The 16,057-nt window shown below is 49.7% G+C and overlaps 1 protein-coding gene across 1 annotated transcript in view; it reads right to left on the reverse strand.

The window, feature by feature from the left end:
- Positions 1 to 449: 449 nt before the first annotated feature.
- RND2 (Rho family GTPase 2) overlaps positions 450 to 16,057 on the reverse strand; it is a 42,348-nt gene continuing 26,740 nt past the window's right edge. Inside the window, exons 3-5 of the mRNA XM_028702961.2 lie at positions 9,484 to 9,593; positions 6,564 to 6,698; positions 450 to 4,265 (exon numbers count right to left, since the gene is read on the reverse strand). Coding sequence (XP_028558794.2) covers positions 4,017 to 4,265; positions 6,564 to 6,698; positions 9,484 to 9,593 — 494 coding nt within the window. The 3' untranslated portion in view covers positions 450 to 4,016. The remainder of the gene's footprint in view (positions 4,266 to 6,563; positions 6,699 to 9,483; positions 9,594 to 16,057) is intronic.

The following is a 16,057-nucleotide window of genomic DNA, read 5'->3' on the forward strand; positions in this document are numbered from 1 at the left end:
TTTCCTATACTGTTCAAACACATTTCAGGATAATCCCTGAGGTAGATTACCATCAAAGATGGCTGAATCTCCTTTCAGTGACTACAAACGCCTTGCCTGTCTTCCTAGCTTTCACAAACTTGGAATTGAGAAGTTGGGGTTTTTTGTTTGCAAAAAGGAGCCTTTGAATTTCAACCCATGCCCAGGGCCCCACTGCTGGTTAATTTGGGCATCAATGAAGCTTTTATTCAAGCAGCTTACTGAGAGGATGCTATTTAATGATTAATCAAGACCTCGAAAATTTGCTTTAGTGAGGTTCATTTATGGTCAGAACTATTATGCTAAAAATAGGATTAATAAATTATGAAGGCTCCCATTCCTGACAGGAAAAATGACTGCAGCAATGTATTGCTCTTAACTTCCAAGGTGCCCATCACTTAATAGTTCATTATCAGCCATGGGCAAGGAGAGGAAAGGCAGCCATTATTATTTTATTCAGGACAGGAACCTTCCAGAACCCCTAGCACACAATCATAGGTACATTTGCCCATGCTCAGAGGCACTCCGGCTTCTTAAAGGGCCCTTGTGCCAAGGCCTTGCAGTACAAAACACAGCTGAACACACTGGACAAAGGAATGGCAAAAAACAACAACCCCGAATATTTGGCAAACATCTCCTTCAGCATCCATGCTTCCCAGTGCAGACCGAATATGGAGCAGCAAAAGGAGCTATTGAGGAGGGAGAGGAGGAAAAACACAACTCTGTGAGGAAGAATTGTTCTCTTAATAAGGTTTTCATCTCATCAGGGGAGGCAATTTATGTATTAGAAGCCTAATAATAATCATACGCTGACGGCAAAATACCTAAGCTCCAAGGAATTATTTGGCTTAGCTGGCAGGGCAGGCGAAGCGACTGACCGACTTTTGTCCCTCACGCAAAACAAAACTTGCTAACTGCCAAATTAGCCCAAACATTTTGCATTTGGGGATGCAGGAGTGAGCGGGGGGGGGGGGGTCGGGGAGGAGGAAGAGAAACGGAATTAAACACCTCGGCCCGAAAATTTATTATTATTATTTTTCTATCAAATTCAAAATCTTTTGGTGATCGTTGTGGTTTCCTTCCTTCCGTAGATTCTAGCAAAATATATGGGGATAAAAGGTTCCATATCTTCCATCCGGATACCCTCCCCTCTCTTGCGCATACACATGCATGCAATTTTTACCAATGAAGGCCTGGATGTGTGGGGTTTGGGTCTCTCCATGGCGGCCTCATGAACGACCGTGGCCTGAGATAACCCCATGTCGAAATCCCAGACCAAGCAGAGGCTGGAAGGGAGATCCCGGAACACCAGCTGCTGCCCAGCCAGGACAATGGAGCCGCTGTCCTCAAACCCAGCGCAGTTAACAATTGTGCCTTTTTTATTTCATTTTGGCAGAGAGGATGAACAGGCAGCCTCGGCTAATCCTGCCCGTGAATAGATCCCCCGGTGCCAGTGCAACTGCGGCACTCAGCCTGCTAACTCGAAAGGGAGAAGGTTTGGCTACCAAGCGTAGAAAGCAGCCGCTGCAATCTCAAGAGTCCTGAAGTCCTGATGTGTGTGTGTGGACAAAGCACTGGCTGCTCAGAGGAGAGGTAGAAAATGGAGACTGCCCCCTTCTTCGTCATATGCAGAGATACACCCAAGGCCTAGCTCAAACCAAGATCTATAAGCAGGGTTGGCAAGTTTGTGGCCTGAATTCTGCCATGTACCCCAAAACATCTGGAGGGTTATAGGTTAGCCACCCCCTGATCTCAGTGGGTGCTGCCATGGTAGATCACAGACCCTCCAAATGCCCCCATTTTCCAGGGATTTACAGAAGCTGCCCCGGTTTTTGATTTGATCCCAGAAAGTCCCACTTTTCTTTAGAACATCCTCGTTTTCACCAGAGAAAAGTTGGAGGGTATGGAGTTATGCGACCCCAAAGCCAAGGAGATAAGTAACTAGGCAAACTTTAGAAGACATCTGAAGGCAGCCCTGTATAGGGAAGTTTTTTTTTTAAATGTTCAGTGTTTCCCCTAATTTCATCAAAGAAATGTTGGAGGGTATGAGATCAGCCTACAAGACATTTGCTCAACTCGGGAGGGCTCTGTCACCAAAATCCCTTTGCTCCCCTTAGTTAGAAGCACATGACCGCTCCAGATTTTTTTTTATTTTTCCTTAGTCCTAGAACACCTGAGCATATGCAGAGGTCGTTTCCCACACAACCAAATCACACTTTGCAGGCACCAGGGGGTGGAAAAAGTTAACGGTGGCGGCGAAAATTAAATCGGTTTCTGTTTTGGGAAGAACGAGCTTTACACCCATCAAGAACCTAAAACGGTACCCAACCCCAATGCTGGCTTCCCAGATATATTAGGGAGCATGGAGCATGGACTTATTATTTTGATTTGCAAGAAGAAGTTGCTTGACACACACAGCCACCTCTGTTCCCTTCTCTGGTCCAGGGCCCAAAGTCAGCAGCTTTCTCCCTCTCCTCCTCCTCCTCCTCCTCCAATCATTGCAGATTTGTCCATTGGCAACAATCCGTGGCTCGACCTCCCTCTCTGCCAGGGCCCTTAATGAATGCTAATGCGACAATACCTCCTGGCCTCTTGACACACACGTACGCTGCGGTCCTGTCTATCAAGCCCATTTCTCCAAATCATCTCAAGAGGGAATTTGCATGGCGGCATTTCCATACCTCCCGATAAACGTGCCTGGTTTCCCGCTGCCCCAAAGCAGCATCGTCCAGATACAACGTGGGAAGGACGCAAATGTGGAAAAAGGAAAGAATGACTTCTCTTTGGCGCAAACCAGAACCATGCAGCGCCGCGGATCTGGAAGCCAACAGCAGCAATAAATTGCCAAAACAATGTCCTGGTTAATTTACTACCCGTGGCACAGAAGTGGAGCTGTCCTTCCTTCTCCCCCTCCCCCTTTTTCCCCAGGGAAAATATGACGAAAAAACTCCCACCCAAACTCTGCTTTGGCATCAACCTCAATGCAGTGGTCAAAAGCATTTCAAGCAAGAAGAGAGTGTGAAGGCACAGCAACAGGGGGGGAAATGGCCTCCTCCCGTGACGCTGGAGTGACTCCAAGAGGTTCATTTGTCCCATTCCCATCTCTTGAATCATATGATTGAGAGAGGCACGGATGTCCTGCAATTGAAGGCACTAGAGGGTGTGACTGAGAGGATGCTGTGAGGAAAAGATGGCTCCCAATGACACAGCTCCTGACCTCTCCAACCGTCCTGCCAGCCACCTACCTGGCCGTGCCTCACCTGTTCAGTAGTGAAGCTACCCCATGGTCCAAGGCCTTAAATGCACTTCTGTTTACCATTCCCCTACAAAGCGTTTCAGCCCACCCCCCGGCCTCCGCTACCATCTTTCTCCCGCCTTTGCCAAACTGACGCGCACCCTACCCACACCTGCCGCCATTTTGTCTTCTCAAATGACCACCCTTTTTTCTGCCAACCCATCCGCAGCTCTTTATTCTGCGACCAGACCCGTGCAGGAGCGCTAGCCCCACACTTGGCCTTGCGCATACAATTCACAAACACACACGCACACACATGTACACATGCTAAAGGCATGGCTTGACTGCCCCACGCCATGGCTGTACAAAGAGGCCAGTGGCCCGGGCAACCTACACATCGTACGCTAGCTCCAAAATAATTGCTCTGAAGAGAATAAGAAGATTTCTGCCCACCCCCAACCCCCGATATCTGTGCCTCATGCAGTGATGCGCTCCTTTTCCTCGGAGGTCATCCGCTACCTGAGCATTTTCTGTGTCCTGTGCAATACTAGCCCCACATCCAGACGTTGTCAATGTATGCATAGCATTTCGCGGCTTCAGGCAGAAACGTTTTTTTTCCGGGGGAAGGCTGCCTGTTTTCCCTCGGGCCTACATCACAGGGAACGGCGCAGAGACCTCCCCCTGACCAAATACTGTACAAAGAGATATGAACAAGACAGGCAGTGCTCTGCTTCGGCCCCTGGGGGGTCTCCTCTGTCTCCTCTCACATCACGGAGCAGCTCTTGGCCCGGTCTTTGCGGATCTCGGGGTCAGTCAACAAGTCCGTCCGAGCGGGCAACTGCGCCGCCCGCTTCAGCCCTCGCTTTGAGTTGCTGCGCTTAAGGTGCTTGTGGATGCGGTTGACGGACGCCAGGGTGGTCACGTGGAAAACGTCCCGCACGCTGTTCTCCGAAACCTTGGAAGAGCATTCCACATACGCCACGGCGCCCAGCTGCCTGGCCAAAATGCTGCCCTGTGCAGGGGGGGGGGGAGAAAAACGCCAAAACATTACGCCAGAATTTGGCCCCCGTATTTATTCTTCTGCTTTTTCCCTCTCACTTTGGTTTCATAAGCCTCCCCCTTGATTTTGCCAAGACCTGCTCCCTTCCGTCCTCTAAAAAAACAACGCACAGTAGAGTTTGTATTTGAAATCCTGCTTTATCACTACCCGAAGGAGTCTCAAAGCGGCTAACACTCTCCTTTCCCTTCCTCCCCCACAACAAACACTCTGTGAGGTGAGTGGGGTTGAGAGACTTCAGAGAACTGTGACTAGCCCAGGGTCACCCAGCAGCTGCATGTGGAGGAGCGGGGAAGCGAACCCGGTTCACCAGATTACGAGTCTACCGCTCTTAACCACTACACCACACTGGCTCTAATCCGTACTCCTAGCACTAATACGGAGCCCCCACCAGAAGCTCTCGGCTCACCACCTTCCCTAGACGCTGCTAACTCCATGTGTTTCTTTAACATCACAGCTAGCAGTTAATTTTAGTTTTTTTCCCTAGAAGGTAGAAAGAGAGCAAAGTGCTTCTTTTAAAATATATATATATATAACAAAACGAGCAAGGGAGGGAGGGCTGGTGTGTAAAACTAGGGAGGGGTGAGAAAAAGGCTGGGGTTTGTGAGTGCCGGAGTGCAAAGCAATGTTAAGCACTCGCTTTGCTGGGTTGGCACGAAAGGCGCATGCGGAGACTAATGCTCTCAGTTGCCATTCGGCTCCCCTCTGCCCCCTGCCCTCCCCGGGGGGGGGGGATGTGCAAAAGGAGCATCGCAGAGTGCGCTGCCTCTGGCACTTCGTCCCTTCCTGCCTGGTACTTCAGATGCACTTGCCTCTGAACATACGGGGTTGGGGTTTTATTCACCTCGGTTTCTATCCTGCTCGTGTCATTGGCCACAGGGTGGGCTGCGGCACAGAAAGGATAGAGAGAAATTCTTTACAAATGTGACCATATATGGGTTGGGAAAGAAATCACCCCCCCCCCCCACTTTGCAGATTAATTAGCAGCCCTGAGAACATGGGCTGGCTCGTTAGCTCGCATCACCTGCAATTACCTGCCCTGCGGTCCTTTTTTTTTCTTCCCCCCTGCTTTCCACTCATTTCTTGCCAGAAAACACTTCTGGGGGTAGGGAGTTCACACACACACACACATGTGCATAAACCAGAGAAGATAAACGTAGCTAACATGCACTGGGTGTTTGTAGTCAACTGGGGCAATACACACATTTGGCTCCTGCACATGTCAGGTGCAAGAATCTATACATCCTTCAGACTTCTGAACCCTAAGTTTTTAATGTGATCCATGCGACGGTCACCTCCAGGCTTGACTGCTGTAATTCGCTTCATGTGGGGCTGCCCTTGAAGCTGTCCCAGAAACTCCAGTGGGTGCAGAATGCTGCAGCGAGGCTCCTCACAGGGTCTCTGCCATGGGAGCATATTCACCCAGTGCTTTTCAAGCTGCACTGGCTCCCGGTGGAGTACAGGGTCAGATTTAAGGTGCTGGTTTTGACCTTTAAAGCCCTTCACGACCTAGGACCCTTGTACCTACGGGACCGCCTCTCCTGGTATGCCCCACGGAGGACCTTAAGGTCCATAAATAGCAACACCCTAGAGGTCCCGGGCCCTAAGGAAGTTAAATTACTCTCAACCAGAGCCAGGGCCTTCTCAACACTGGCTCCAGCCTGGTGGAACGCTCTGCCTCATGAGACCAGGGCCCTGTGGGATCTGATTTCTTTCCGCAGGGCCTGTAAGACAGAGTTGTTCCGCCTGGCCTTTGGCTTGGAATCAGTTTGATTCCCTCCCTCTCTTTCTTTTTCCTTTCTCCTCCTGTGAAGAGGCTGCATCCTAATGTTTTAATGTTATATCTTAGGGTTTAAAATTGTATTTCAATCAACTTGTTTTTATTATTGGTTGTTAGCCGCCCTGAGCCCTGTCTTGGCTGCGGAGGGCAGGGTATAAATAAATAAATAAATAAATAAATAAATAAATAAATAAATAATAATAATAATAATAATAATAATTCTCCTCTCAAGGCCAATGATCAGTTTTTAAAAGCAGAGGTGCTACAGGGGGTGGGCAGGCTCAAGCCTGCCTCACACCCACATCTTCTGGCACCAAGGACTTCCTATCTCACTTACTTGAAATGCACTTTTCGCCTGCTCAGAGCCAGTCTCCGTTTTTATTAACGTATCTTGAAACTGAGGCCTAACACTGAGTTACGCACGGTGAGCCCAGGCTCTAAGGAAAACAACAATGACGACGACAACAACATACCTGCTCATGTGTGACAGGGATAAGGCGCTGTTTGGAAAGTTCCCGTAAAGTGTTCAGGTCGGTGCGCATGTCCAGTTTGCAGCCCACCAGAACCAACTTGGCACTGGGGCAGAACTCCTGCGTCTCCCCCTGCCACTGCGGGGGAACAAAATCGGGAAATAAAGAACAGCGGGGTTAGAAAAACTGGCTCAATCACCTGCTGTCAGGGCTGGAGTCAGACTCAGGTCAGCACGAGAGATGCAAGGCTCCATTGTCAATGAAGTTAACTCTCTATTCAAGGAAACGGCATACAGTTCAGTAACATTTCTCAGCAGGTCTTGCCCCTATGGAGCAATTGCCAGGACTGAAGGCCCCTGCCTTCCACCCCGTCTAAGGCTCCTCCTCTCCCAGATGTTTCCCAAGCAGTCTCAAACTGCGTCTGCACACCTCTAGCCTCTGTTCTGCTCTCTTCATTATCCTGCGTGTTTTTGGAGACCAGTGGGGAGGGGAGCTTGTCGCAGCTGAAGAGGGAGACTCCCATGATTCTTCAGCAGCCTCTTGAACCCCCCTCCTCTGCTTCATCCTCTGAGTCTGAACTGCTCCCTGTCACCGGCTCTCCCTGCTCACTAAACCCTGTTGCCCCTTCAGCATCCAGTTCTCCCTCTGACCTCTCCTCAGTGTCCCACCACCAATCCCCGAGCTCTGATACTTCCTCCTCTGGGGTTTCCCTTGGGGCTCCCACCACTCCTCTTCGGTCCAGCCAGTCCCCGACACTTCTCACCTCCATTATGCTTCTGGCCTTTTCCATTTGCCATTTTTTAAAAGCGCTCTCCGCCGCAACACTTGTTGCTATTTAGACGAGCAGCAAAATACAGCCGGTAATGTTTTTTCATGCGATGCCACATTCCATAAATCAGCAACAATACTGAAAACTAGCGTTCCAGGAAAGGAAAGGGCGTTGCTTGCTGATATTCAGCACATAAAAATGATACACTACCCCTTTGCAAAATTTAGATTACAAGCTGAAGATTTCTATTGTAAAGCTTTCAGGTTGCGACATGTTCTCTTTCAACAGTTTTTGCACAATGTCTGGCTGCTTGGGCATCTAAATAATATATTGGTAGAGTCTGCCTTATTTTGCTCAGTGATGATGGCTCTGCTCTCTGCATATACTCCAAGGCTTCCTTTTCTTTTCGCTGCTGTGTCCATTCCATGACTTCATTGTCTCACCACCCCAGGAACAGAAATTGGTATTGGCCAACATACTTCAGTATTCCAAGAATCTCTGCTTTAAACAGCTATAAAAGCAAGTTTCTAGCCCGTGAGGCTGAAAACACTTCAAAGTATGGGAAAGTCTCCAGTGTTATGGGGCTGGGCTGAGAAGGGTCCCGTCAGTGATGGGGACTGCTACACAGCCTTGAATAAATCTTTGGAGGGTTTTTTTTTCCCTACCAGCAAATATCAGAAGCACAAATGGGAAAATTCAGGATTATTTGCATTGTTCATACAGATTTCTGGCACAGAATTTGGGTCACCTTGGTGGCTCCACCGAGCCTCAGCTCAGTAGAAATCAAGTCTCTACAAAGTTGTTTATTCAAAGAGCGTCAAATGGCTTCCCTTCCCCTCTGGCCTTACAAGCTGTGTGGAGCCAAAGCTCAGTGGAAAATCAAAAGCCGGTTCCTATTTTGCAGCCAACGGGCAGCAATTACGAGGGCTCCCCGCCCCTCCCCGACGCATTCACATTTCAGCCCGGGGGCACAACACTCCGCTTTCAAAACCTCCCATATTTATATCAGTATCAAAAAGCTACGCCCCCTGATTTCTGCTTCGCAGCACCTGAGGAGCAATTTCTGCCACACAAGCCTGTGCAGTGTTCACTGGAGGGAAGCAGAAAGCTGTTCGGAAAAGAAGTCCTATGGGACACCCATTTGTTTTAAGCTTCAAAAAACCCTCCACACGTTCCCCTCAAAGCCTCTGGGAGGGTTGCTGCAGAGACAAACCGAAGGTGAGCAGTGCAGGGTATAGATGGGAACAGGAACAATTTGCCAGAATGCGCAGAGATAGCCTATTTCAAAACCCTCTTAGTTTCCCCCCACCCAGAAGTCACTGAGCATGCAGTTGGGACTAGGTGGGTTCCAAGTCCTGAGGCATCGACTTCTGGGAACTTTTAACTAAAATAATATAAAGTTAAAGCCTCACCCACAGTGTCACGTAACAGAAACAGCTCTTGGCTCCAGCCGTTCTGATTTAAAGAACGAAGAAGCTAAATATGCAATGTTGCCAGGCACATTGGGGGCTTTCGGTTATGCTGGCCATAATCCACAGCTGGCACAGAATACTCCGCAAATAGATGTGAGAAGAACAGCATGCAAGAACAGCATCGCTGTTCCATTTGCAGTCTCCTGTTTTCGCACGTGGACAGCGCTCCCCGGATAGCAGCATTTGCCGGCAAGTTGTCAGAGATATTCTAGGTATGAGGACTAGAGTCTTTCCCCTGGAGTCCCATCCCCAAATTCCCAGAACGAAAGCTCCAGAAGGGAAACTATGTCAGAAACCAAAGCTTAGAGCCTGTTGTTGTTCTTCTTCTTTTTCTTTGGCGATCCCTCGTAGCTGAGTAAGATTCTCTTCCATAAACAATGTTTTCACAACGAGTCCGTAAGTGACTGTGGAGGCCAATTCTGGATCTACACGCCCTTCCACAGTGGGGACATTGGTTTCCGGGCGGGAGTTGATCACGGTGTGAATTTGCCAAGCATGCCTTCCTCTTAACACGTTTCTCCCTTGCGTCCTGAGTTTGAGTGTCTTCAAAGCCAGCTTAGAGCCTGTAGCACAACTGTGATTCTGGAGTCCCGCTGTATCTTCCAAGATCTCAGCTCTCCCCAAACTGAAAGATCATCCCCTGCCCCATCCCAAACTCCCCAGCCCATTCCAGCTGGCTCACCTTTTTAAGGACGCTGTCCAAGGTCTCTGGGCGGCTAATGTCAAAGCAGATGAGAACAGCATCCGAGTCAGGATAGGCAAGGGGGCGCACATTGTCATAGTATGTTGAGCCTGTGTGAGAAACACAACATTAGCTTGTTTGTATTGAGATTATATTGAGTTTGTATTGAGATTTGAGTTATAGCGGGAAGGTAAACGGCGTTTCCGTGTGCGGCTCTGGCTCGCCAGAGCAGCTTCGTCACGCTGGCCACGTGACCCGGAAGTGTCTGCAGACAGCGCTGGCTCCCGGCCTCTTAAGCGAGATGAGCGCACAACCCTAGAGTCTGTCAAGACTGGCCCGTACGGGCAGGGGTACCTTTACCTTTTATTGAGATTATACATGGCATTTAGCCTTTTAACTCAGAGGGCTTATCCCCTAACAGCTGAAACAGAATTCCACACAGGGCCGACACGTTTTTCTAAATTAAAATCTGGAAATTTCGAATTTGCAGGACTGAATGATAAATGGTTTCCATTAGATAGTAAGTGATCCATGCTCACAGCCTGGTTTTATATTGTGGTTGTTTTAAAGCTCCTCAACTCATAATTAAGAAACTGTTTAAAAGAGTGTCTATCAGATTTGGGAAACATGTGCATTTAAGTCCTTTTGTATGCGGTTTCATCAAGCATTCACCCTCCCAGTTCATTTCAACTTTCCTGGGGTGCGTGCACACCTGAATGCCCTCCTAATTTAGATTAATTTAATTAATTTGTATACCACCTTTCATTCGTAGATTTCAGGGAGGTTCCCAACATAAAAAAATACAAGATACGAAACACAATCTATCCAGTTTGGAGGCCCAGAAGGTTCTCAGCCTGCAAAATGAGGCAACACCTTTTTTAAAAAAAAGACAGAACTACACACAGTTTCTAAAAAACCCCGTTTGCAGAAGTAACGCGAGTGCAGAAGGCTTAACCCCTTTCCCAGCCAAAGTGTTTTCCAAAGGTTGCTTTCCCTCCAGCCATAATTGCTTTAAGTTTCAGAGCCCAGAAGAGGAGGAATCCAGGAGACCAGGAATAAAAAAGCATAGCTGCCCAAGCACTTAAGAAAAGATTGAGGGTCTAGCAACTGGCATTTGACCACCAAAGCAGACCTAGGGTAATAAGGTAAGGATCGCCACACAACAAAATTATTCCTCTCCCTGTCTAAGAGTCTCCTGATAGACAGTTGGCTTTCCTGAATATCTATTTCCAAGTCCCAATTCCGTAATCGTTTCCAAATAGGTGTCCACGGGCAAATTATAGCTTCCCAGTTCCCATCTGTAAAATGGAAACAACAACTGGTCTTAGAGGGCTGTGAGCAGTGTTCAAAATTAGCCAGATGCCAGGCACATTTCGCACCCGGCTTTCAACCACTTGTGACCAAGTGAAGATGGCTGGGCTCCAGGATGGTGCCTGATATCTCCACCATCTGGGGATCATTGGATCGGGACTATTTTCACACATGAATACCGCACCCTGTAGAATTCTATCGGTTATATTTTATCTGCACAATCAGAATGGAATTCTGGAACCAAAATGCTTTTTCTGTGCAGCCTGAGCAGGAGCAGTCAATAACATTATAGTAAACTGTAGTAGCTTGTCTTCACTTAACACACCCCACTGCCCTGCGCACAGTTCTGAAGAATATTCCTACGTTATGAATGGTTCAGGTCACTATTAAGTAAAAGAGGTTGGCATAGGCCTATATATACCGCATTTTTCGCCCTATAGGACACACTTTCCCCCCTCCAAAATTGAAGGGGAAATGTGTGTGCGTCCTATGGGGTGAATGCAGGCTTTCGCTGAAGCCTGGAGAGCGAGAGGGGTCGGTGCGCACCGACCCCTCTCGCTCTCCAGGCTTCAGGAAGCTCTGCGCAACCCTTGGGAGACTGGCACGACTTCACGCCGGGCTTCCAAGGGTTGCACAGAGCTGCCTGCACTCCCGGGCTTCCCGCAGCTCGGGCTTCCCCCGCGCCAGCCCCGTGCCTGGGGGGGAAATAATTTTTTTCCCTTTATTCCCCCCCCCAAAAAAAAACTAGGTGCGTCCTATGGGGTGGTGCGCCCTATGGTGCGAAAAATACTGTGTGTGTGTGTGTGTGTTTGTGTGTGGACTGGCCCTGGATCAAGTGACTTTTCCTCCTTAAGTTCTCAAAGTTCTTAAGCTAGTTCAAGGTTGTCATTTGAACCAGCCAGATGTTTAACTGAGATTCAACCAGTCAGCCCATCATTTGAAAAATAAGGTAAGGTAAAGGGACCCCTGACCATTAGGTCCAGTCGTGGCCGACACTGGGGTTGTGGCGCTCATCTCGCTTTATTGGCCGAGGGAGCCGGTGTACAGATTCCGGGTCATGTGGCTAGCATGACTAAGCCGCTTCTGGCAAACCAGAGCAGCACATGGAAACGCTGTTTACCTTCCTGCTGGAGCAGTACCTATTTATCTACTTGCACTGGCGTGCTTTCGAACTGCTAGGTTGGCAGGAGCAGGGACTGAGCAACAGGAGCTCACCCCGTGGCAGGGATTCGAACCTTCTGATCAGCAAGCCCTAGGCCAGGGGTCAGCAACCTTTTTCAGCTGTGGGCCGCTCCAACGTCCCTCAGACCATGTGGTGGGCCAATCTATTTTTTTTGGGGGGGGGAATGAACGAATACCTATGCCCCACAAATAACCCAGAGATGCATTTTAAATAAAAGCACACATTCTACTCATGTAAAAACACGCTGATTTTTGCAGGCCAGATTGAGATGTCGATTGGGCTGCATCTGGCCCCCGGGCCTTAGGCTGCCTACCCCTGCCCTAGGCTCTGTGGTTTAGACCACAGCGCCACCCGCGTCCCAGGCCATAAATTAGCAGGCTGCAATTATATATTCTGCCGAAGCCGAATCCACAACAGCACATGCCCCAAATGGGAGCAAACGTTTTGATTTGAGGCACAAATTGCCAATGCCTCGCTAGACAGCAATGGATCTGTGGCACGACATTTTCGGAGGTTTCAGTTCAGCTGCGTGAGCAGAGTTCAGCTTCTTGGGAGGGAAGAACAGGTGCTTGCTTATAATGGATGAAGGGAGGGAGGGACAAACCAATGGGCGACACCTCACCACCCTGAATGGACCTGTTCTGAACCTCCCCTTACGTTAGCAAGAAATGTCCTCTTCCGGATTAGTCCTTAGGGACGGGAGCACTTGCTACTTCACAGCTGAGGAACTGCACCTCCTGGATATCAGCTACTACTACCAGCAAGAAATGACCAGTCCTTCATTTCCAAGGCTGGAGAGGAAGCTAGCTGGATGTGATCTCTGACCTGCAATCTCAATTATATCGCCAACGACTGTGCTGACTCGGTGGCGAGGGAGAGGCATGCTCCAAGCGCTCAGATGCACTCTATTACTATTTCCAGGGCTGGAGCACTGAGCCTTTCTTCCCACACCAGAACAAAGTGTGCAGGGTGAAGCAAGGTGTCATGAGATGTGTGTGGCTGCCGCCAAGAAACCAGCAGCTACGTGCCTAGCTCTCATCTCCCCTTCAATGTCGTGGATCGGCTGGATGCAAGTGAATGGGGGGAGGCCCTCCCAGGAAGAAGGCTCAGAGCCTGGGAAGCTGAAGAGGTAACAGGGTTTAGTGAGCAGGAAGAGGTTGTGGCAGAGAGCAGTCCAAAATCAGAAGCAGAAGCTGAAGCAGAAGAGGAGGGAGGCCAAGAGGCAGAGATGAGTCAGGCTGGTGAAGAAGCCAGGGTGTCTCCCCCTTCTGCTGTGACAAGCTCCCCTTCGCCCTGGTCTCCCAGGACCAGGAGAGGTGTGAAGTGAGAGGAGCAGAGACAGGTGTGCTGGTGGAGTCTCATATTGCTTGGGAAGGACCCAGGAGAGCAGGAGTCTTAGGCAGCTATGGGAAGGCAGGGACCTTCCCTTTCTACAACTGCCTCATGGGGGAAAGACCTACCAAGAAGAGTTGTTGTGCTCCTTAGGCCTGGCACTCCTGAGCTGGCCTTGTATCTGCTAATAAGGAGTTAACACCACTTACTCCGTGTGATTTATTGCTGGCTCGCTCCTGACATACTCTAACACAGGGGTAGTCAACCTTTTTATACCTACTGCCCACTAATGCATTGTTCTTGATGGTAAAATCTCCTTACCACCCACCAGTGCTGCAGTAACATGTGGCATAGAACCCCCTACTGCCCACCTGGAATCCTGAAACGCCCACTAGTAGGCAGTAGGGACCAGGTTGACTACCTCTGCTCTAAGGTCTAGTACAACATCCATGACCACCTGGGTTTTTGCAGATCCCCATCTCAGCCGGCGACCACTGAGAGGGGTGAGTTGGGGTTAATGTGGAACGGTGTGGCACTAAGGAATGGGACACAGCTGTACTTCATGCCACAGGCAGGGAAGGGGGGGGGGAGGAGTCAAAAGGCAGCGGCTGTTTTCGGGAGCAGCTGCGAGTGCATCTCGTAATGTCTAGTTCCGCCCTCGCCCGGTTACAAAAGCCAGGCAGAGCTGCCTGCGAAGTCCCAACTCATCTAAGTTGCTACTCTCTTGCCAGGCCAAGGACTGCAATGAACAGCTGCACTCTGCACCCAGAACAGAGCCAATCAATCATCTGCTCTGGGAGATAGTGACATTCGTTGCACAGGGATGGTGGCCCGCTCTGGTTCAGAAGCAGCGATGCCCACTTTTGCTCTTGGCATCTTGTAGCTCTACACTGTGCCAGGACCTGATCATGGCAGCCAAAGTGCCAGAATATCAGAGAGAGAGTTTGACTGCAGGGCCACTGCGCACGCTGAGCCAAATCGACAAAATCCAAGCATTGCAAAGGTGGGTGGGACGCAGGAGCTCATCTCTCCCGATTCCCCTTCTGCATGATAGGACTAGCCCCGGACATATCTACCCAGAGCTCAACGTGCCACTATCAGGAGGGCTGGGCGCTCTGCACACGTGCTTCCAAAGGCACAGCCCCGTTCGCTGTAGCTGCTTTTAAAAGACGGGCTGTGGGTTAAACCACAGAGCCTAGGACTTGCTGATCAGAAGGTCAGCGGTTCGAATCCCTGTGACGGGGTGAGCTCCCGTTGTTTGGTCCCTGCTCCTGCCAACCTAGCAGTTCAAAAGCACATCAATGTGCAAGTAGATAAATAGGTAGCGCTCCGGCGGGAAGGTAAACGGCATTTCTGTGCACTGCTCTGGTTTGCCAGAAGCGGCTTAGTCATGCTGGCCATATGACCCGGGAGCTGTACGCCTGCTCCCTCGGCCAGTAAAGCGAGATGAGCGCCGCAACCCCAGAGTCGGCCACGACTGGACCTAATGGTCAGGGGTCCCTTTACCTAATGTTCAAATCCAAGTCTGGGAAAAGCCCAAGGCTGGGGATGGGGAAACAGGAGCAAGGGAAAGATTCTGCTGCGTCTTCCAAGCAAACAGGGCAACTCTGCAGAGAAGAGATCTAGACGCACAGTGCCAGTCTGACACAAAGAGGGAGCCCTAATTGCTTTTGCAATGAGTCACCTCTGAAGCACAGCACACAATGACAGGAGCATTAACAACAAGCAATATTCTTCACACGGCACCATATGTTTCCTGCGTCTTAAGGAGACCAACAAGTGGTATCAGACCCACAAGCAGTGTCAGAAACTCAGATATATAATCTAATCACCAAATGGCCTAGGTCATAATAATAATAATAATAATAATAATAATAATAATAATATATTATTATTTATTACCCCACCCATCTGGTTTCCCCAGCCACCCTGGGCGGCTCCCAATCAAATGTTAAAAACAGTACAGCATTAAATATTAAAAACTTCCCGAAACAGGGCTGCCTTCAGGTGTCTTTTAAAGATAGGATAGCTGCTTATTTCCTTCACATCTGATGGGAGGGCATTCCACAGGGCGGGTGCCACTACCGAGAAGGCCCTCTGTCTGGTTCCCTGTAACCTCAATTCTCGCAATGAGGGAACCGCCAGAAGGCCCTCGGCGCTGGACCTCAGTGTCTGGGCTGAACGATGGGGGTGGAGACGCTCCTTCAGGTATACTGGACCGAGGCCGTTTAGGGCTTTAAAGGTCAGCACCAACACTTTGAATTGTGCTTGGAAACGTACTGGGAGCCAATGCAGATCTCTCAGGACCAGTGTTATGTGGTCCCGGCGGCCACTCCCAGTCACCAGTCTAGCTGCCGCATTCTGGATTAATTGCAGTTTCCGGGTCACCTTCAAAGGTAGCCCCACGTAGAGCGCATTGCAAGTAGTCCAAGCGGGAGATAACTAGAGCATGCACCACTCTGGCGAGACAGTCCGTGGGCAGGTAGGGTCTCAGCCTGCGTACCAGATGGAGCTGGTAGACAGCCGCCCTGGACACAGCATTGACCTGCGCCTCCACGGACAGCTGTGAGTCCAAAATGACTCCCAGGCTGCGCCCCTAGTCCTTCGGGGCACAGTTACCCCATTCAGGACCAGGGAGTCCCCCCCACCCCCATGGAATGTCTTGGCACTTTTTTGTGATGAGGGTGATTCATTTCATTTATATATCGCTTTATATTCCAAGGAACAAATCTTAAGGTCTACAACACA

Source organism: Podarcis muralis, chromosome 13, assembly GCF_964188315.1.
Source record: "Podarcis muralis chromosome 13, rPodMur119.hap1.1, whole genome shotgun sequence".
Taxonomy (NCBI): Eukaryota; Metazoa; Chordata; class Lepidosauria; order Squamata; family Lacertidae; genus Podarcis; species Podarcis muralis.